The following is a 21547-nucleotide window of genomic DNA, read 5'->3' as shown; positions in this document are numbered from 1 at the left end:
CCAGTGCTAGAAATAAAGATTAATACACTGATGAGAAATTCATAAATTCTACTCACACCGAGTAAAGTAGATCTAGGGAATTATCATTAAATGAAACAGTTTCAGAGGGTATAGTATAAGGATTCGGTTTGGGGGGAGTGGTTGGAGAAGAATGGCAATCGGACAAATTGGAGAAAGGGTGAACTCAACGGGACAACACTGGGTGATGAGGGATACTGTGGAAGTTCCTGACTCAGTGTGGTTATGTCATATACAAGAGTGACAGGCATTTGTCCTGACGGTCTCTGTTGTGCTGATGGAATTTTTCTCTCCAGTGGGAGAATCAGGTGGAGGTAAGGTGGGAGAAATGTGAGTGTCACAGCTACTGATGGTGTGAAGGCCGGGGCGAACATCTTCCCACAGGTCCAGCAGACGCTGCCCTCACGTGCTCCTCAGTCCTGCAGGGGCAAGTCAAAACTTGGAAGGAGGGGCAGCTTTCCCAGAAAATGAGGAGCTTAGAGGTCCCGTCTGGATCCCACCAGGGCTGATGCTGCGGCAGGGTTTCTGTTCAGCACAGTCCACACCCCTCTCTGCTGTCTCCTACTTGGCCCCCTCAAACACCGACACTGTTTCCCTAGTTCCTGAAGCCTTTGAGTTTTAACAGAAAGGACAGCAAGCACTATGAATTAGCAGGAAGGATACTAGCAGACCTGAGTCCTGACTTCCCCAAAATACCACATTACAACTGAATTACAACTAAACCCTAAACAGGATAACAGCAGATTCAAAAGCCTCCTCTGACCACCCAGAGCTGGCTTGCCAGGGCTCTGTCAAGCCGCACCACCTACTTGCTGACTCCTCTTCTTCAAAAATATTATGAAAAAGGCATTTCCTCTGAAAGAAAGAACCGCGCTTAAAATAAACCTAAATGTTGCAAAAAGTCAGAGAATGATTGATTTGGCATGTCCCTTTTTAATCAATACAAAGTGGCAGGACAGTTACCTGTAATTCCCCATATGTCGATTTTCATGCTCTTCTCGCGAGATCTGCTTTCGCACTTGAGCAAGTCTCACTTTCTAGAAATAAAGAGATCGTACAGATAAAACCTGACACAGGGATCATACAGTTCAGAAGGCAGGGGAGGTTGCTAAAAGTTTCATACCAACTCTTCTTTCCGCTTCTCCAGCTGGTGCCTCTGCTGCTCCCAGTCTGAGGAGCCTGGTAAGGGCCTTTTGACTGAATTTTGACCATAGAGCCTTCTTTGAGCCTCAGCTTTTTGTTTGGCCAAGTTTCTCCTTTTATCACTGGTCCTAAAATATTAAACACAAGATCGTATGCTGAAATTGAAGAAAGTTCTGATCTGATTCCAGTGAGGAGCGTTTGCAGAAGAGGAGACGGAATGGAGGCAGAAATCAATGTTTACCAAATTTACATATTCACATACACGGTTGTCATCGAACCACCCCTCAAACGTGGGTCTCCCTACGGCAAATAGATGTTCTGAAGATTACAAGAAAAATGGAAACAGTGTAGGTTTTAAAGAGTCAGAAAGTACCAGTTCCACATCCCCGTGAGCACCCTAACTAGCTATAATTAGACTGTGGTCAACCAGCTGCTGAATTTGTTTCCACCTTCTAATTGGTAACAATATTTCCCTTCTAGAATTCTTTTCAAGATTAATTTGTGGTAACATTAATAGGTAGTTAAGAAATGTTGGTTTGCTTCCTCTTCAACAGATTCCATTTATATTTCAACACTCCTAGTTATGCTGACCCTTCCTGAATACATTTTTATCCCTGAAATCCCAGCCTACCCATCATCATCTATTCAAAGACATCTGCATTGTACTTCTCATTTTTTGCCCAATCATAAAAATTGAGTTCTGACTCTCTGCATTGTAAGGACAAGTCCTGTTGGGGGATGATTTTCTTCGGAAGGCCTTTCTCCCTCCTCCCAGCCAGACTGCTGCAGGTAGTAGTCTGAGGGCTTTTCTCCCCAACCTCCCCAACTTGCACTCTATGGACCACCCCCGAATGACAGAGCAGAAACAGGGCGGACTCTTGACAGGCCCTCCCAAAAGGAAAACCAAAACCAATTCTGCCTGCACCCTTGGGAAGAACAGGTTCTTATCCCTGAGCTTACATCTGCACGCCTTCTACCTCTGCGCCCTGGAAGGGCCCAGATAGGAGACTGAACTAAAGGAAAGGGACAAGAAGGCTACTCAGCCAGCTTCTAGAGGGGAGAGGTAAAAGAAGTACTTAGGCTTGCGAACCACCCTACTCCATTCATCAGGAGATTGCTTGAGACCATGGGCCAAGGCTCCGGACAACAGTGTCCTTCTGTCTCAAGTATAAAGTGCCTTCACAATGGAACTGGCAGGAACGCTACAAAACTGATCCATTCTCTCTCATGACAAAACTGAGGCTGGAGTGTCACGAGTTTAACAGGGGGTCAGGGGAGGAGAAAAGGAAATAAACACAACCAGAAAACTGCAAGTCATTCAGGACAGCTAGAGCTACGGGTGAACGCAAGAAACGCAGCTTATCGTGGCCTGAATACCATGTTATTGAGCCTCAAATTTAACTTTAAACAATGAAAGGAGGCATGAATTTTTAAAAAAGAGGTGGGCCTAATTATATTTTCATTGTTAAAAATTATGCATATGTTCAGGATTATGCCCTGGTGGTGAGTACGGCGGCTTAAAAGTGGATAAGAAATAAAGGAAGAAGTTAAGATAAAATGCCATTTCATTAGCAAATATAAAATAGGAAGGCCTGGACCAGGGAAACATCTGAGGGATTAGAGGGAAAAGGTGAGTTTAGAAGACCATTTTGGTGTAAAAATGGATACGCTCTGATAACTTGTTCAATGAGAGGAATGCCACCAAGATTCCCGATGTTAGTGACTCTGCTGACGCTTCATAGACTAATACAAATTAGGCTCTGAGTAGCCCCAGAGCAAAGGAATATCATGGTTCAGATGGCTCCCAGCTGTTTCATGTTTTTTTATGTCCATTTTATCTAGAATGATCATTTCTACAGAGCACTCATTTTAACAGAAAAAGAGGAGAGAAAAAGGAAATAGAAATGAGAAGAATAGAGAGAAACAAAGACCAAACAATCAACAAGGGGGAAAGTAAGGAAGCCAAAAAAGGAAACAAAGGAAAAAAGAGGAAGGGAAAATAACAGAGGACCGAGGTGCGTGCGTATTCTGTGAAAGAAAAAAGCACCTGTCTCCGCGCTCGTCCCCCGCAAAGGAGACACGCACAGGGGAGGATGCCCACCGACACCCCGCAGCCCAGACACACTCCAGGCACAGCACAGCCAGCGCCCAGCTGCGCCTTCAGACATACAGCGCCTTATGTCGTGCCGACCCCCAACCATAAAATTATTTTCATTGCTACTTCATAACTGTAATTTCACTACTGTTATGAATCGTAATGTAAATATCCGATACGCAGGATGTATTGAGGCGACCCTTGTGAAAGGGTCATTCAACCCCCAAAGGGGTCCAACCCGCAGATTGAGAACCCCTGAACTAGAGGAAAGGGAAATGGGGTTAGTGTTTAAAGGGGATAGAATTTCAGCTTAAAGGATGGAAAGAGCTCTAGAGATCCATGGTGGTGATAGCTGCATAACAATGTGAGTATACGTGATGCCTCTGCCCTTTAAATAACTCAAAAATGGTTAAAATAGTTGGGTGGTGCCTGTGGCTCAAAGAAGGAGGGTGCTGGCCCCATATGCCAGAGGTGGTGGGTTCAAACCCAGCCCCAGCCAAAAATTGCAAAAAAAAAAATAATAATAATAATAATAATAAAAGAGATATCTTTTTAAAAAAATGGTTAAAATAGTAAACCTTATGATAGCGTATTTTTACCTCTTCTGGGAAAAAATGAGTTGACATTCACCAAAGAGGCCAAGGTGGGTGACCATGTAAATGCGAGCGAGTGTGAAGGCATGAACAGGTGAGGCGGCTCTACAAAAAGGGCGCTTGGAAAAATCAACTCAAGGCAGAGAAAAAGAAAAGAAGGGATCAGGCTGGAGAAATATGCAAGGACCAGATTAAAAAGAGTCTTGTGTATAATCGAAAGATCAAAAAATGCTTTGTGTGTAATGCAAAAGAGTTTAAATTTTATCTGACAGCGTGGACACAATCTGCTCGGCATATTGGACTATAAAAATCTCTCTTCAAATGCTGGCATCCCTCTGGGCTCTGTCCTGGCCCCTCTTTTCAAAAGATGCACCAGTGTGTGATCTCATCCATCAGATTCAGCGGCAACATGCCTGTCAGTTAAATAGATACCTCTATCTCCTGGGGCCCCATATATCAAATTTTCCATTTATCTCAAAGCACCTTAAAATTAGTGTGTTTAAAATTGAATCACCTCTTTTTTTTTGAGTGTGCATTTTTTTTGTAATTTCAGATTAACATAAGGGTACATATGATTAGGTTACATGATTTGCATTTGTTAGGTAAAATCCAAGGTTTGCTTTTTTGTTTGTTTATTTTTTGTTGGAAAAATCTATTACCACCCAACCTCCACTGTAGTCAGAAGCCCTGAGAACTCCTTTTTTAATTAGCATGTTAGGAATATATCCCCGCCCACACAGGAATGAGAAGCAGACATTTCCATGTGCATCTCTCTGCCTACCTTTCCCCCTCACTCACATCGCTAAGCCTCTCTCCCGCTCCTATAATCTTTCTCTCATACCACAGCATCTTATCAAACAAATCTTCCAAGCCAGAAGCCCAGGAATCACAGGAGGTTTTGTGTTCCCAGTAATGACTGCAGTGTTAGTGGCACTCGGTAAATACTGGAGAGTGATTCACGGAGCTGCTGAGTGGAAGCTGCAATGTGGGGTGCAGATGAGTGCTGGAGGCAGGAAGGAAACCCCCAAAATAGTCCAGGAGAGACAAGTTGTTCAACTTGGAAAGGAAACTTAGAAACGGATCCTCAGAAGTTTGAGAAGATTTAGCTGATTGGTAATAAAAAAAGGAAGTTAAGGACAACTCCTAGTATTCTAGCCTGGACTTTCACGTGAGTGGTTGTGTCACTGACCATCAAAGCAAAGAAAGAGAGAAAACTAGGTTTGTGTGATTATCGCTGTATCGTACTGTGAGTATACACGTGTGTGTTTCCCTTTCAGTAACTAACTACTTAAGGAGAGGACATTTCATTTATTTTTGTAGCTCCTGATTGTTTCTCTAAAGTGCTAGAAAACACATTAAAGTCCCTTTAAAAGTGTCCAGAAAATACATATGAATTATTAGATTTACACTTTGTGAGTGGGAGATATTTGCTAACGTTAGCAGAGAAAAGGTGAGAAACCCAGCAACATGATTGAAGGAAAAAATAATTCCCCTTCAGTCACACTGAAATTAAAGTGTCATCAGGACTGCCATCCATTCCTCCAGTCGCTCCCTTGCTGCCTCTCTCACTGTGTGTCTATCGCACACTGAGCAGCCCTCAAGTGTCCAGCACCCACGGTCCCCAGAGAGCTGCCAATGCAGGAATCAAATTCCAGGGAGGGCCCCCGTTACATCTCGCTCCACTCATGGGTAGGTTAGGGACTCCAGGAGCAGACTTGCAAATGATGCCACGAAAGCGAATGAGATTGACACAGACGGAAAGAGAGCTGAGGCCAGAACACAATAAAATAAATGACAAGGAAGAACTGAAAGTGAGAGAAACGATAAGAGAAGACAGAAATGCTCAAAGTTAAGTGAGCAGTGACCCTGAGACCAGGGTCAGACAAGGTCAGCGAGGACAGATGCTCAGGGCAGGGGAGCAGGCAATGCTGCAAGCCTGGAGCTCCTGAATCAGCTCCAAAGAAGGGAAAGGTAATTTAATTTAATCTAATCTAATTAAAAAGTATTTCAGACCCCGGGACTCATGGGACTGTGAATGACTTTTCTAGATTCTATTTTAATGATTGTAATAGAATACTTACAGAAGAAAAAGATTCTTCTTATCAACCCATGAATGCCACCACAATGTAATTGGATTTTCCTTTTATTACAGGGAAAAAAGAACCATTACTTTTTCTACATACAGCCCCTTTCATGCTCTCTTGTCTCTAAAGACCCCAAGCCTAATGTCTCAAAGAATTACTTGAATTTGAACCCAAATTGCATTCTGCCGTCCAAGCGCAAATGGATCAATTCCAATCCCTCTAGAACGTGAGGTTCTGTATTCACAGCAGAAGTGATGAAACATTCTGAGTAATCTATAACATTCTTCCAGATTTCCTGGAGACTAAAAGCACATGTTTACAAAATGAACTCTGGGGCATACATGGAGCCATACTATAAAGAAAGCACTGTGCTAAGAATTGTGAAGAATATAAAAATATAAACTCTTCAACTTCAAGGAGCTTAAATCAAATTGAAAAGAAAAATCAGCCCTGCCCAGATAGCACAAACAGCACAGAAGGTAACAGAGCGAACACAGTGATGAGCCATGTGCCACGCAGACCACAGGCCCTTCTAGAGCTCAAAGAAAGGAAAGATTAATTTGGACCTAAAGGAATAGTTCGTAATAAAAGATGGGATTTGAGTCACAGGCAGTAAAGAAAGACATTCAGGGTAGGGGATAGAATAAGTCATCACAGTGAAAGAGCAAGCTATGTGGGAAAAACAAGGAGATAATCACCCTAACCAAAGCAGCTGGGTCAGAGAGAAACAGGCAGGAAGATGGACGCTCTCAGGGTAAGTTATTTATACACATTATGAAAGAAGCCTGGGCTGAGTGTTGGGAACAGAAACCTACTCAGTCTCTTGAGCAGAAAGATAACTTAATGAAAAAAAATATCATTACAACAGTCTGATTAAAATAAACACAAATAGGGGGTTTATGAAATCACAGAATAATTGGTTCTTTTTAAAATTAAAAGTAAGTCCAGGTGAAAATTAATCCTGTTATATATTTAATAAAAAGGCAAGGATTTTCCGAGTGTTGCTAGTTCCTGCTTATGTTCCCAAGACGTGCCCATCACAGGTCCAGCTGAAATCCAGTCTAACACAGGGGTTTCTTCTAGAACTCTCCATCCAGCTGGAGAGGAAAGGCACGGCTCCAGCATAAATCTCATTAGCACACATTCTAAATTTTAAAATACATGCTAAATGCTCTGTGGAACAGCCCTAAGAAAGACGGATTCCAACTTTCCTTTAGCTTTAGGTATAGAAATTTCTGATGGCTGAGCTGTACCTAACTCATTTTTAAAAAGACCAAAACACCATGTCCTGAATTGGTACCAACACTGGCGAAGCAAAAAGTCACGCTAAAACCCAAACCAAAACAGAACAAAACCAGGCACAGGCTTACATTAAACAATAATAGTAAACTTGTGTACACAAATAGGCCTGTTGCTTAAATAATCTAAAATACCCAATGCACTTGTATAAGGTAAACAAAAAAATCCGCATTCTGTATCTCATTCTACTCATTTCTTTTAGGATAATTGAAATATAAGTAGAATTTACATATGCCAATCTTCCATCAGGCAAAAGAAGCCATATGAAAGTTTCTCAACAGGTTTACACACCTATCTCTTTTAAAATTGTGCTGCCCACATAAAGCTACTTCTTACTTAGGCACCTGCTAAACGCTTGGAAACTTCTTAAATTTAAAAAGTGCTTGGAAGCATCCCATAACTTTCCCAGAGTGCTTAAAGGGCAAATAGAGTAAATTGAAATCACAGAATCTCTGAGCTTAAATGACCTGCATTCCTTTAATCCAACATGCTCAGCTCTTTTGAGCACTGACGACAGAGAATTTACTATTTCATGAAGCGGTTCAGTTAAAGGACTAATGACTTTCTTTTATAATGAGGCAAAAGCTTTTCTCACATGATATCATTTCGGATATTGGAAATCTATGATCATGCACACTGCAACCAGCCCTGCACCCACACCAACCACATCATTTCTCAAATTTTACTTGCCTTCTGCCTCTGCCTATACTTTGAACAGAAAGTTACCCTCCGTGAATAACTGTCTCTTTTTTTTTTTTATGCAAGCAGCAGGATATAGTGGGAAGACACACCCCTGGACAGAAAGGTAGGAAAGTAATTGAAACTGTTTATTTTCCTGAAAGACTTCTCTGACTAAATAATTCTCATACCAACACTGTCATTTAACCATATTTACAGTAGGTCCAAAGTATTATCTGGGAAGCAGGAAAAGCAGTGTGTGGGAGGAGGGGAAAAGGTATTTAAAAAAAAAAAAAACAACGGGGGTTTAAAGGACAATCAAGAAATTAAAAACGAAGAACGCAAACATACAAAAGATTACAAGCCAATTTCATGTACAAACAATTCATCTATACTAAATACGGAGGGAAAAATTCCACACTACAGGTTAGAAACTGTACCTGATGTTCAGCAGCTTCAGCGCATTGAGCAGCACTCCCCTTTTGACGTCATAGTCTATTTTCTGATCAGTTCCAAAGCTTGGGGCTCGATTAATCTGGAATTTACGAAGAAAGTGATGTGAGCAGCCACATGTTGGAAGGTCAACAAATACTCAGCATTTGTTAATCCAATGTGAGATCTTCAGCCAACAGGCCTTCACAAGGAATCTCAAAGGTTTGCATGGTGGTTGGCCCAGTTACCACTGCCCACCTCCGTTCCCCAGGCCCCTAGGTCAGGGAATGACAAGAGCTGGCTGTTGGCACCACGTCCTTCCTGCCGCTGACTCGGTTCAGGGTCTTCCGTCCTCACTCTTCTCTACTCTCCCCAACTCACTGCCCCATGCACACTAGGTTTTAAGTTTAAGAAGGTTAAAAGTGACTCATCTGGACAAAAAGGTCAGTTCATAATCATGTAACCAATATAGTAATAATTAATTATATGTGTATATTTAAGATATAGATATTATCAGTGTCCTCTGTCGACTGTTTCAGATCTTTCTGATGAGTACATCTATGGCTGCCTAAAAAAATGAAGTTTGTTTTTTCCACCTGGCTCAAACAATAACTCATCAATTTTCATTTCAAAAGAAACTGACTGTATTGCTCAGAAGACACCACTAAGGGTAGCTGAAGACTAACCTCCATGAGCTTTTCTAACTGGGGGAAGACTAGTGGGAATAATAAGCCATTCGTGACTATCCTACTTTCCAACGCCATTTCCAGGAATTCATTATGATGAAAAGTAAGAAATAATTTTACATATACTCTGAAATCCATTATAAAATATCCTACCAGTCCAAGAGCTGGGTTTTTTGTTTTTGTCTTTGTTGTTGTTGGGGTGTGTTGTTCTTACTAAAATGTAGCAGATGTTTAAGATAATTACTCCATTAAATCAGTTGGTTAGAACATGGATGAGACAAAAACTATAACTTAGCTTCTTGACCAGCCAATAACCCCTAAGGCTATCTCTAAAAACACGTGTGCTACTAGTCCTAGCTACTAGTTCTAGTCCTAGTCCTCACCACAAGAGGTAAAGAAAGTGATAGCACACATTCTACAACTAACACATGAGGAAATAACATGTTAGACTCTAGAAACCATCCAGGAATCCGTCACTAACTAGAACTGTGTCATAAACTCACTGCACAGAAATCAGTAAAAAGAAGCAAAACAAACAATAAAAGATTACACGTAATCCCACTACTCCAGTGCACTGCTAACCATTTGTGAGATAGTTTCCAGGTATTTTCTATGCGTACATATACAATGCATGTCTACGCTAACCATACTTTAATTTTATAATCCAAGTCTTTCTCTGAACCAAGTTCCATGGAACTCTTCCATCATGCCACCATTCCGATGGGCACCTGGTCCTCCTCCCATAGGGATACGTCATGTCATGTTGCATTTTGGTTTCTTTGTTATTTCTGATTTAAAAGGTGATGCACATATTCCTGTCTTTCTAATGCAATCTCAAGGAGAAGGAGAAATAGCTTGAAAATTGCAAGAAAATGCATTTATTCTAGGTCAATTTGAGAAAGAGAGTTTTCTTCAAAGCTCTAAGCATTTCCCTTACAAGTGCAGAGAAAGTGTAAAGTAATATGAAAACATGTGACCATACTGATTCAAATCTCTGGAATTTGTGATAGATAGTTTTGCTAGTAGATGCGACAAGATTTCTAATAAGCCAGACATTTATGAACTGATGATTAAGCAGTTCATTGGAATGTAATCTATCTTTAGAGAATGCCTTAGGGTTCCATTCCAAATTGTGGTCTGGAATTCTGCCAGGTATATCCCACAGAGCCCTCCCCCGGGATGGTACTAGTACTTAGTACAAAACAACCTCCCATCTCTCCTTACCTACTTCAAATTCTTCATCTACTATAAAAGAATTTGATCTATGGTGAAATGTACCTACGCAAGATAAAGGAGTGTGGAGAAAGGCAGAAAATCTTTTGTTCAGTTTAGGTTATCATTGAAGGTTGGTCTTGCTTTTAAAAAAAAATAATAATAACAAAGGTAAAGGAAAAAGTAAAAGCACCACAATGGTGCAGAGAGGAAACTAAAAATTAGATCATGTCTACCCAGCCAAATGTCGCCCCCACACGATGCTGGTGGTTTCTTTGACTCTCATTTCCTACTGATTCTAAAACAGACCGAGCCCAGCAGATGTTAGAGTCTTAAAACTCAGCAGTTTGTAATGTATGCAAAAGTGAAAATTATTAGAAAATAATTTAATTAGTGAATATTTTTATCAACTGATCAAAACAATAGTTTTATCAAAACACACACAATCATTTTGTGCACAGATCAAAGTATCCAGAATATTCTAGATCATGTGCACCTAAATAAGTGCTGTTCCTCTGCCCCGTGGCCTTCCCCCATATCTCAGCCGTCCCTCTGCCCCTCCCCACCTTCTATGGCCCTAAAACGTCTGCTCAGCTGTTCTCTCCGCAAAGATATTCTTTAACTCTCATATACACAAATGTACATAGAGATTAATCATGCCATTGTTTGTGCTACTTCCTGTTTTTCCACTAATATTGATCATTATTACCATAAATCACATATCTGAATACCCACTAGCCCAGGACAAGTGATCTGTCTCACCCTTCTTGTTTCTGCATCACCCAGCGTGATACCTGTAACTTAGTAGATCCTTGTTTAATGAGTGTGCTTGAACTATTATACTGGTAGTATATCCATAATTTACCCAAGTTCAGTGTTTTTCCCTAAAAATGTTTCCTACGATTGAAAATGTCTGTAATTTTGCTACTAGCAATCACTACCCTAAATTACTGTAGTTAACTGAAAGTTATCAGAGTCTCTGGAGTACCTTCTACTTTATTCCACTTGATGGCGCCAAAAGGTTTTGAACAACATGTATTGGCATCACCACAATTTCAGCTCAGAGACACAAAGCAAGATCTAAACAAGGTTCTTTGAACTGTTTTAATGTAATAAACGTTCATTATCCACAGCTGTTGCCCACTGTGGATTTTTAATAGTTCTGACAGATCTGGAAATGACAAGGGAAAGAATAAAGAATGAAAAAACATTCATGCAAACAATGGTATTTTGAACCTTAAAAAAAAAAATCAGAATTCAACCATTTGGTCAATCTGATTTAGCAAGGTAATGGAAAGCTCGGAGAAAGCAAATATTTAACACAGAGGTAAGCGGGATATCAATAAAGTCACTCCTCCCGTTACCCTCTGATGCACAGGCCTTTATTTCTGCCCCACCTCATCCATGATGAAAGACAAGTAACAGGACGTAGCAGAAAACACAGCTAAGAACAAGAAAAGATTCCTGCAGAAAAAGCAGCAAATCTAAGGGAGAAAATTTCAGCCTCAGGAAGAGGAAGCGCCCATAGTGCACAGTCAAGTGTTTTCATCTGAGAGGAATCCAGGAAGCAACGGGGAGGCAAGGCAACTCCCATTTATCTCATCTCTAGGACCTACGCAAGATGTGGACACCCAAAAGAGAGAACTGCATTTGCCTGGGGACAGAATATATGTTATTTACTCAAAGTTAGATGAACGAACACACACACTCACACACACACAAAATCTTTGGCCCTCAGATTGTAAGGGTGTTCTGCTCTAAATAATATATTTTGACTATTTTTATCTTAAAATTGCTCATTCAATTTATTTATGCAAACCTTGATAGTAGAGATGCAACTTCCAACTTCTAAATTTCACTTCAATTTAAAATGAAAAGGAATTGTTGATTACACTCTTATGGCAATATATTCCTTAAATGTAACTAGTCCAGTAAACACTGTTGAGATATGACGTATTATTCTGATAAAGTTTCCAACACACAGTATCCCAGTGGCCAGAAGAAAGTTCCATGACCACAGAACAGAGAGCTTAAAGGGACTTGCTGGACAGGGTCCAGCTGACCACGTGACTTGTAAGGTTTCTTCTGTGTAAAACAGGTATAACTATGACTAGAAATATAAATTTGACAGGAAAGATACAAAAATCTCAAACAGATGATAAGACTTCCTCCTTTACAGGCAGTCCCTGAGTTACAAACATCCGACTGGTGTCTAACGCACATTTACGAATGGCAGCTCTTACAGGTAATAGGTAAATGTGCCTGTTCCAACTTACATGCAAATTCAACTCACGAACAAACCTACAGAATCCATCTCGCTCATAAGCTGGGACTGCCCATATGTCATTTTGTATTTGTTACGTCATCTTTTATATAAATAGAAGTGATGACAAAGCTCAGCCCACCAGTGACTGGTAGCAACTCGGAAGGCATCCAGTTGGCAGGCTGGACACGGGGAGCCCCAGACGGAGAATTCGTGTCATATGGGGTGCTGGATGCTGAACACTCAACCCTGATTACTGAACCAACCGGAGCCTGAACATGAAGGGCAGATACTCTGAGGGCAGGGCCCTGAGGCCCAGAGACCCACACAGAGGCCGGACGATCTCGGGAACTCGGGAAGTGGTGGAAGCCACAGGGCTGAGGAAATAGTAGGGCAGGAAAGCGACAGATCAATAAAAGCAGCTCCACACGGACGTTCACAATTCCCGGCCTAGAACCTCACTCCATGCTAATTTGGGAAAAGTAATATTTTCACATATTGATTCATTCTGAGAACTGTTCTTTTTGCTGAATTTTCATTCTCTACTTCCCACAGACTCCATCCAGGCCTCATTCTGCTCAGTGAATGGGAAAACTGTCTCGGGTACACATCTAAAAACCATTTCTTTTCACACAGTAGAACGGTGATACAGTCTCTTTCTCCTTAAAGCATGCCTTACCTCCAGAAGCCATGGCTTTAGTTTTCTGTCCAGCAAAATGTCAAATCCCAGGACTTCGAAGCAGACACTTTCACTGCCTGGAGGCTGCCCCGGCCTGCACATTCGATACGCGTGCAAGACATGAGGTTCCGCCACGATCAGAGTCTTTACCACCAGTTCCTACAAAGATGGTGACAAAGAGGGAAACTGCCTTACTCCTTTGAATGTCAAGGACATAGGTGCAAATACGCGCTGGGCCTGCAAACCGGCACCCTGGCCAGGCTTAGAACACTCTATGCCTTCCCACCCTGCCCTGCTCTGGCCTCCATCCTCACTCCCCTCTGCCCACTACCCTCTATCACTCACTCACATTGAATTCCTCAAGAAAGTGGCACTTCCTCCCACCTTAGGACCTCTGCACCGGCTGTTCTTTCTGGAACACTCTTTGCCCTCTACTGCCATGTCTGGCTCTGTGACATTCAGAGAGGCTTCCCCAGCCCCGAGTTAACACTAACCATGACTATAACCAGCTGAGATTTTCCTTTTTTTATTAGAGCAGGGTCCTTACCTCTCTTATTTACAATCCCATTACCACTGCCTACAATAGTGCCTGACATTTTAGAGACATTCAAAAACATTCGGAAATGCATAAGTGAAATAAAAGCTAGTGGCTCGGTGCCTGTGGCTCAAGCGGCTAAGGCGCCAGCCACATACACCTAAGGTGGCAGGTTCAAATCCAGCCTGGGCCTGCCAACCACCATTGTGACACCTGCAACCAAAAAATAGCCAGGCATTGTGGTGGGTGTCTGTGGTCCCAGCTACTTGGGCGGCAGAGGCAGGAGACTCACTTGAGCCCAGGAGTTGGAGGTTGCTGTGAGCTGTGATGTCACAGCACTTTACCCGGGGGACAGCTTGAGGCTCTGTCTCAAAAAAAAAAAAGAAAAGAAAAGAAAGAAAGAAAGAATGAAAAAGAAAAGCTGGTAACCACAGCTTCTCCTTGTTAATTAAGTAAGGGTAGGAGCCTGCACTAGCCCCACACAGAAGGGGAGGAAGGAGGCAGGAAAAGCGAAGTCCAAGGACAGTAAATTATTTTGCAAACAACAGAATGGAACCCTCGACAGAGGCTGGACGAGGAGGAAGAGAAAATCTGTTCAGAGCCGAGTTTCTTTGCAGTGATGATTCGTGGCCCACTGGGCCAGTGACAGAAGCCGCTGTCGACGTCTTCCGTGAGGAAGCCCTTATCAGTGCTAGGCTGAGCTATCCATGCTAATAACGAAAGTTGTTTTAATTAAGCTTGAGAGAAAGCTATACATTATGGAAAAGCCGTCTCACTGGTTTTTACAGCAAAGGGTTGCCATTTTAACTCCTCTCTGCAGGTACAGGCCATACAGAAGGGCAGTGAAGAACTCAGCTCTCAAGTCAGACTGCCAGGGTTTATTCTTGACTGCGCTACCTGGAGCTGTGGAACCTGTCACACTGCCTGAACTTGGTGAGTTTCATTTTTTTACTAAATATAAACTGCAAAAAAGGTAGATGTAAGAACAAAATGAGATTCTGTGTAACACGCTTAGCACAGTGCCCAGATCAGCGTGCACCAACAGTTAGTTTCAGCTCCTGAATATCAGCCTAATGTCACTGTTACTCCATCGTTCCTCCAGAATCCCATCCCCCAGGTCAGACACAAATATCCCACTGTCTGGTGGAACAACATTTACTAGATGGGGAAAATGGGGGAGACGAAAGTTAGCATCATCTTTCCCCAGAACCAAAGCCCAGTTCATATTTGGGGATCAGTATCAGAGATACCATGAGAGGTTGTTCTCAGAAACTTTAGTTCCAGATCTCAAATTCCTGATAACACCCTAGCATATAAGATAAAAGGTAGAGGCTATTTCATATAATCTTTGGAAATATTACTGAAACCACTTGGAAGTAGAAGAAAGTTAAACTTTGGCTAGTAAGTATCTGTGTGAAACAAGACAGGCTGACGGGGCAAAGTGAATGCTAATTGATGCAGAATGATCCACTTATTTTTTTCTACCTGGAAAACAACACAGACTGCAAGTAGATGTGACGATCAGGAGCAGTGTAACCACACACAAATGAAGTTCCACTATTGCTTTTGAGAATGTCCAGCACAGAGTCACTTTGAAATATGATTTGTAGATTTTTACTTTCAGTAGATAAAAAGCATTCAGTAGGGAGGGTTTTTGGAGTGATTACACTTATTTTTAATCTCCGTGGCCTGACTTTGCCTTGATTTCTTACTCATTACTGGCCAGCATGAAAGCACACAGCTCTGTTCTTCACCAAGGTGTTGACGAAGCTTAGTTTTCACATCCTGATGACTACTTTTGAGAGAAATTACCCCCCAGAAAGAGGTCATTGAAGAAAAAGTCTTAAGTTAATCATGGAGTTCATAAACTGAGGTAGACAATGAAAATTTACTGCATAATTGCCTCCTCCAACTCTTCTTGTCATTCTTTTTATATTACCCCACTGATTCGCCTCAAACAGTGCTCTCTATAAAGTACACCAGGTCTTAATAAAGACAGCAAATTTTCAAATAATTACCCAAATGCAGAAAATTTGACAAGATAATTAAAAGTACTTGAAAAAGTTAAAAGTTGCTTATTATTTAGCTGGCTATTTATAGATTGTCAATGTACATTTGAATGATCACAGACAAGAATGATGGAAAATTTGCTCATTTAGAGACAAGACTAGGAAATGCATGGGAGCTTAACAGAACCCCGTTGGCCGTGTTTGGGTCATATCTAAAAATCATACTTCAAGGCTCTAACAGAAAAGCTAATTTCCATAACCTCTCTAGAATGAGTCTTGCTTGCAAACCTTCTCTTAATTCGGTTGTGTGGGAAAGTACCACTTAAAACTCCTGTATGGGAAGGTGATGGTGCTCATTTTTCTGTCTGACAGATTGTCTTTACACATCCCCAGGGTCACCCAGCAGGTCCTGCCTTCACACCAAGACTTCCCCAAAGAACCAAACCCACATGGAAGTTAAAACTTTGGCCAAGAAATAAAAAGATGCCAGAGGGTGTATAAAACCTTCTTCAACCCACTGATCTATTCATTAATTCATTAATTCATCCAGGCATCATGAGGTGTGATCTTCCATCAACAAACTACCATACAGATTAGTGAATTTCACCATTTAGATGGTCCTCTCGTTATCAGTATAGATAATGTGGGAATTTCCACAAAATTTGTCTTTAGGAAAGAAACAGATAAATACATAAACACTATTGTGGCAATCAAATTTCGTATCAGGTGTTATTAGTCTAGCAGGAAGATACCCGGAGGGTTAACAAATTGGAGGACATCTGACCACCATACATGACAAGCATCCTCCCTGCCTCCCAAGTTAAGCCTTGGTTTCCAGAGCCTAACTGGGGCTCCATATACTCTTTTCAGCCACAAATCCTCACGAAGCTCCTATTTGGGACAGCCCACATCACGAGTCTCAGACCATTCTACCTTCTCTTATGCTTTTTCTCCATCTAAAATTCCCTCTGTCCCATCCTAAGCAGTGAGAATCCTACTTGTCCCCGTCCAACCTAAGTTCTACTTCCTTCGTGAAAATACTCTTTATCTGCCCAATTTAAAGGAATCTGTTCTTTATTTAAAACTGCTTGAGGGTACTGTAAACGAACGCTGAGAAGAGACAGTGATAATTATGGAACGGTAGAGTCTTACTGAAATGTCACTCCAAAACTTAGCAACATCATGCTGGTTGGCTTGGAGGAATTCTGTAAACCATTTGATGGAACGTTTGCTGCCTTTGTTTTCAGTTTCATCCCGTTCAAAATGCTCATTATGCTTGTTGACAGAGTAGTTCGTCAGATGCATGTATAACTGTGTCTGTAACAAGTAAGAACCAAAGCCATTACCACGTGTGAGCGTCTACAACTGTGAGCTGTCACAGACAAGACAGCCATCAAAGACTAAAGACAATTTTAAATTTTACACTATACAGATTGACAATCTCACGGTTATTTAGATAATATTCAAATTAAATGGAGTGACACATTTCCTTCAAAGACTTGAGAATGTAATCGTCTGCAGAGTTACTTTATACATTATTCAAACGCTATCTACCATAAAAAGGATCAAATTAACAAGAACATGGAAAGTAAATTAAATCAAAAAGTAAAACTATGACTTGCTAAGCAAGAAAAGTGCTCTGCGTTTGGTTTTGTTAGTTTGTTCTTAATGGTTCAGGCTCTGATAGTTTTCACCCAACTTTGTTTTGGGAAAGAAATTTTCTGAGAGATCATTCTATGTCTTTTCAAAGAAAACTAAAGGAAGGGAGGGGAGGGGAGAGGTTTGATAGAGGGAGGGTAATCGGCGGGACCACACCTATGGAGCATATTGCAAGGGTACAAGTCAAATCTATCAAGTGTAGAACATAAATGTCTTAACACAATATCAAGTAAATGAGGAGAAAGCTACATTAGTTAGTTTGATGTAAGCACATCAAATTGTATAAAAAAAAAACACATTATACCCCACGTATGCATAAATGTATTCATGATCTATGTGTAGATGACTAAATAAATAATGAAGTCTCAAGTATGTAAAGTAAACAGAGAAGCAGGACACCTGAGCGTCTGCACTCCCGTACTGATCAGTGGGCCGCTGTACAACTTCTGGACAAGACGCAGTGCTCTCAGAGCCAGCAGACAGCACTGCGCCCACTCAGTGCTCCACTCAGCACTGCGCCCCTCCAGATGACTAACACCACTGCCCAGGGCGCCATGCTGGGGCTCCTATATTCCTTGATACTATTTTCCTCAAATAAACTTGAAAAAAAGTCCAAAGTTCAAAACTTCTCATATTTTCAATTAATATGCCTCTAATGACTCTCATCAAGTTAGGGTAAACATTCATCAAGTCTCTGTTTAATTCCTAACTACCTCGTGGCCCTATGCCCGCGACAGCACCACTTCCTCAGGTGAATAAATACTTAGTACACATGGGTATTATCTTCATTTGTTACTAACTAACCACAGTCATGTCAGATTTTATTTTCACTGCAGTTACTTATGTCTACAGTATTGAAATCTTTGAAGCAAGTAGGCAGAAATGATCATTCGAGTTATTTATTAACCCAAGTGCCTCCGTCTAATTAAGAATTTTTTTGCACTCATTCGGCAATAATTAAGAAGCATCTACCGTCTGCAGGAATTTGTGCTGAGCACTGTGGCTATAAAGGTGAACCAAACAGACACAGTCTCTATCCTTATGAAAAGGAAAAAGCTTTAAAATTAAGTGATACTTAAAGGGCATAAACTTGATGCTTCTCGAATTTTAAGTGCCTAATCTAAAGACAAAGGAAATTAGTCAAACTATAATATTCCCTATTTCCCAAAATAGAAATCTTTCCCTTTAAAAAAGTTGCATGAGAAAATAATTTTTTGAGGCACTCCCTAATTGGCAAGAACAGCTCAAAATCAATAACAATAATAATAAAAACACTAGCTATTCTAGTAAGTATGTAGTGGAACTTTGTGCCTTTCTTAAAATGTTATCTTTGTAAATGTCATTGGAAATTTCACAATCTCATACCTACCTTGACAAAGATCACTGCCAGGTATCATTTGCCATAAACAGAAGTAAAGATAGCTATGAGCCCTGTATCCGCCAGCAGGCGTGACAATGATATAACCAGACCAGCATATAGATATAATAATTTTCAGCATATTGATATAATAATTTGGGATCTATGAAGGTTTTTAATGATTGGTCTATCACTAGGCTAACTAGGTAACGAAAAGTGAACATTTATTACATATTTCTTTTTTTTTTATTATATATTTCAGGGTTTGAAATTCGGTCATACAATCTCCTTATGTGTAATTATGAACATTTAATTCTTACAGAAATACACAGCTCATTCCAAAATAGATGCTCATTATTTTAAAAATTTGAAAGAGAAAAAAGGAAAAGAAATACACAGCAGGCTGCCATTGAAAACAATGAGACCATTTGGGGTTTCATTTTTTCTAGTCTTTTCTTCTTAAACTTATCTTTTACATCATGGTGGTCTTACTTTATATATATTTTTTTACTTCACTTTATTCTGTGAAGGCTCAGTCTGTGAGTTTAATTGTGTAGTTTTACATATATGTGAGGGATGTTGATATTTACGTAAGGGAACATCTTTCATGCGTGTGAAAACCAACCGGGAGCCTCTGTGATCAAGCGCGTGTAGCACAGTCAGCCCAGTGGCCTCCTCTGCTTTCTCCTCATCTTTCCTCATGATTTCCAATGAAGTGGGCTTGAGCAAACGATATAACGTAGGGTATTAGAATAAAGTACTTTGTCATCTAAAAGAAATTCCAGGTGTTACCCTTTCCAATACTATCAAAAGATCATCACTACCTTCCATCATTTATTCTTACCTACTCCAATTATTTAAATTATAACCTATAAACTACCAAGTCCCAAATCATGCCTGTAGCTCAGATCTCTCTTCTGAACTTCAAACCTGTACTGTGTGCCCAGACGCAGATAGAATAGGTCCATTTGAAGACGCTCCTGCCATTTAAACACATCAACTTTCCACAAAACCGTTCATGGCTCCTGTATCCCCTTTTCATGGTGAGTGTCACCCCATCCACCCCACTGCCGAGGCCAAAATCTGAGTTTTATTCTTGATTTCCTTCTCCTTTTCCCTCATTCCATTAATCCGACCTGTAACCATATTGTATCAATATATCCCAAACTGATGCTCTTACTCTGAGTCCAGCCCCACTGCTGTTATTTCAGTTGAAATCCTTTTTACTTTCATACGTGGTCAGACTAGAATCCAGCCTCTGTCTCCCTTACTCTCACCTTTCCCATCCATCTCTACCCCCATGTCACAGTCCCACACTGCAGACCAGTTGGACATTTTAGAAGTCTCATTCCTTTCTTTCCTTCATTTAATACTTGTCAATGTTTTCTTTCATCCTAAATTAAATTCCCAAATCCTACACAAGGCCTACAAAGCCTCTAAAGATCTGAATTCTAAGACTCCCCAACCTCATCTCTGAACAGCCCCTTTCTTAGTCTGTTCTTTAGCCAAACTGAGCTTGTCTGCCTCCTCCAGACAGACCCTCTTCTCTCTTACCTCTGAGCCTTTCTTTGCCGGGAGCTCCACCCTGCTCCCACCCCCACCCTGGTTAACTGCTCATTATTCAGATCTCCATTTACCCTCTCAGGGATTGGTGCCCCTGCTGTGCGCTGCCATCACACATCAGTCTCTCAGTCTCTGTGGCACTTAGCCTCAAGCATTATAATTGCTTATATTATTTTCTGCCTCTCCACTAGACTTGCTCCTGTGAGGTCAAGCACTATATCTGTCTTGGTCACTGTTTTTCCAAAACCAGCACAAGGCCTAGAACATAGTAGAGTTCACACATGACTTGGTGATTGGCTTTGTCTACGCGTGTATGGCCTTTAATGAGATCATAAAGGTCTTTCTCTTAACTTCCTCTCCTATGAAAAGTCTGACAGTTCCCTTGAAGGTTTACAACATTTCTTAGTTTATTAAACACAGAAACATTTATGATCAGCTATTATTTAATTTTGAAAATATGTGGCTCAAGTGGCTAAGGCGCCAGCCACATACACCTAAGGTGGAGGTTCAAATCCAGCCCGGGCCTGCCAAACAACAATGATGGCTGCAACCAAAAAATAGCCAGGCATTGTGGTGGGTGCCTGTAGTCCCAGCTACTTGGGAGGCTAAGGCAGGAGACTTTCTTGAGCCCAGGAGTTGGAAGTTGCTGTGAGCTGTGATGCCACGGCACTCTACCCAGGGGGACAGCTTGAGGCTCTGTCTCAAAAAAAAAAAAAAGAAAGAAAGAAAGAAAATATGACCACTCTTAACAGAATTCATTATGTATATAATATTGGTGGTAGGGGGGACAAAACCATGTCTTAGAAAAACTGGGAAACAATAATTAATTATAATTTTTACTATAACTAGTATATTCAAAAATAAGGTTGAGTGTAACTAAATTTCAAGTGTGCATAATAAATTATAATCTAAGTTTCATAAACTATACATTACGGTTATGATTGCCTCTTAAATTATAACTTCCATGAATAGCTACAGCAGCACAAAGGAAACTTGAATGAAAAAATATCTACAAAAAGCTCCATTTAATAGATTTTAAAATGCACACTGAAATGGCTAATTTATGTTTTAATTTCTCATTTGGTCAATGTAAATGTACAGCCATAATTAATTGCTTTCTGATAATTTTTGCTTTTTCTGTTTCACATGCCTCCTCTGCATTGTACGTGTTCACATACTGAAATGCCACCTGCTCCATGAGGAGTTAAACACAGGTTGTCCCAACACTCAGCTTCATAACAC

General features: G+C 40.9%; 1 protein-coding gene and 1 non-coding gene across 2 annotated transcripts in view; both read right to left on the bottom strand.

The window, feature by feature from the left end:
• The window catches only part of TTLL7 (tubulin tyrosine ligase like 7), a 145937-nt gene that overhangs the window by 47124 nt on the left and 77266 nt on the right, over positions 1-21547 (bottom strand). The window contains exons 8-12 of the mRNA XM_023509859.1: positions 16879-17043; positions 13183-13341; positions 8351-8445; positions 1142-1289; positions 982-1055 (exon numbers count right to left, since the gene is read on the bottom strand). Coding sequence (XP_023365627.1) covers positions 982-1055; positions 1142-1289; positions 8351-8445; positions 13183-13341; positions 16879-17043 — 641 coding nt within the window. The remainder of the gene's footprint in view (positions 1-981; positions 1056-1141; positions 1290-8350; positions 8446-13182; positions 13342-16878; positions 17044-21547) is intronic.
• Positions 4487-4618, bottom strand: LOC111723332. Its single transcript, XR_002771899.1, has one exon. It is a non-coding gene; the product is annotated as a small nucleolar RNA U109 (small nucleolar RNA).

This window comes from Otolemur garnettii, unplaced genomic scaffold (genome assembly GCF_000181295.1).
Source record: "Otolemur garnettii isolate 467f Iridium unplaced genomic scaffold, OtoGar3 scaffold00010, whole genome shotgun sequence".
Lineage (NCBI taxonomy): Eukaryota > Metazoa > Chordata > Mammalia > Primates > Galagidae > Otolemur > Otolemur garnettii.
Note: the sequence above shows the minus strand (reverse complement) of the source record. Positions and strands in the feature narration are given on the sequence as shown.